Genomic DNA, 917 nt, shown 5'->3' on the forward strand with positions numbered 1-917 from the left:
GCAAATTATAATTCAGTTAGTGTACCAGAGTTTATTTTTTCCTGTTGAATAAAACTTTTAACTACAGCACAACTTGTCTTTGATTAAATATTTCCCCCAGATAAGCGCGATACAGTAAAAGATATGCAATTTCAAGTGTTAAAAGAAAGTGGAATGTGTAGGAAAGTTATATTTATAATTTCTTTTCGTTCTTAGGTTATGTTGATAAGCTTACGTAAATCCCCGAAGGTCTTAAAAAACGTATACTGAATCACATATGCCGTCCAACATAGATGAACCTTTTTTGTTGTTTCTTTTTAACCGTTAGATTCCTTTGGGGTTAAACTGGCGATATCTATTTATTCACAGACTATGAATGCATGAGTATTCATGGTGTTTCAGCATCTAGCACAACAGCACCTGTTTATGCCATGTACATACTCATGATGTAGCTGAACATCTACATAAGACTAACGTCCCCTACAGGTGGGAGGCGTTAGCACCACGCTGCGGTGCCCCTGCTGTGGGTACTCCACAACGTCCAGGCGACACATGGAACTTCACGTGGCTACTCACACTGGGGAGAAGCCCTTTGCCTGTCCACACTGCCCCTTCAGAGCTGTCCATAGCGCCAACCTCAAGACCCACATTCGGACCCACACGGGAGAAAAGCCCTTTGCCTGCCCTTACTGCCCGTACTCAGCCGCGCAGAAGGAAAAGTTGAAGGCGCACATCCGCACTCACACCGGGGAGAAACCCTTTGCCTGTGAATACTGTCCTTACCGTTCGACCCGGAAGGACCACCTCAAGTCCCACGTGAGGCTAAGGCATTCCCAAAGGATCAACCCCCCGGCGTGAAGGATGGGAGGACTCTAGTGGGACCGTGGAAATCATGCTGAGGTTAGTTTACCCTTTGTCTTCGGCATCGTTGAGAGATG

General features: G+C 45.8%; 1 protein-coding gene across 1 annotated transcript in view; it reads left to right on the forward strand.

The window, feature by feature from the left end:
• LOC119591804 (transcriptional repressor CTCF-like) overlaps positions 1-917 on the forward strand; it is an 8,416-nt gene that overhangs the window by 851 nt on the left and 6,648 nt on the right. The window contains exons 2-3 of the mRNA XM_037940549.1: positions 101-114; positions 466-795. Coding sequence (XP_037796477.1) covers positions 101-114; positions 466-795 — 344 coding nt within the window. The remainder of the gene's footprint in view (positions 1-100; positions 115-465; positions 796-917) is intronic.

Source organism: Penaeus monodon, chromosome 29 (assembly GCF_015228065.2).
Source record: "Penaeus monodon isolate SGIC_2016 chromosome 29, NSTDA_Pmon_1, whole genome shotgun sequence".
NCBI lineage: Eukaryota > Metazoa > Arthropoda > Malacostraca > Decapoda > Penaeidae > Penaeus > Penaeus monodon.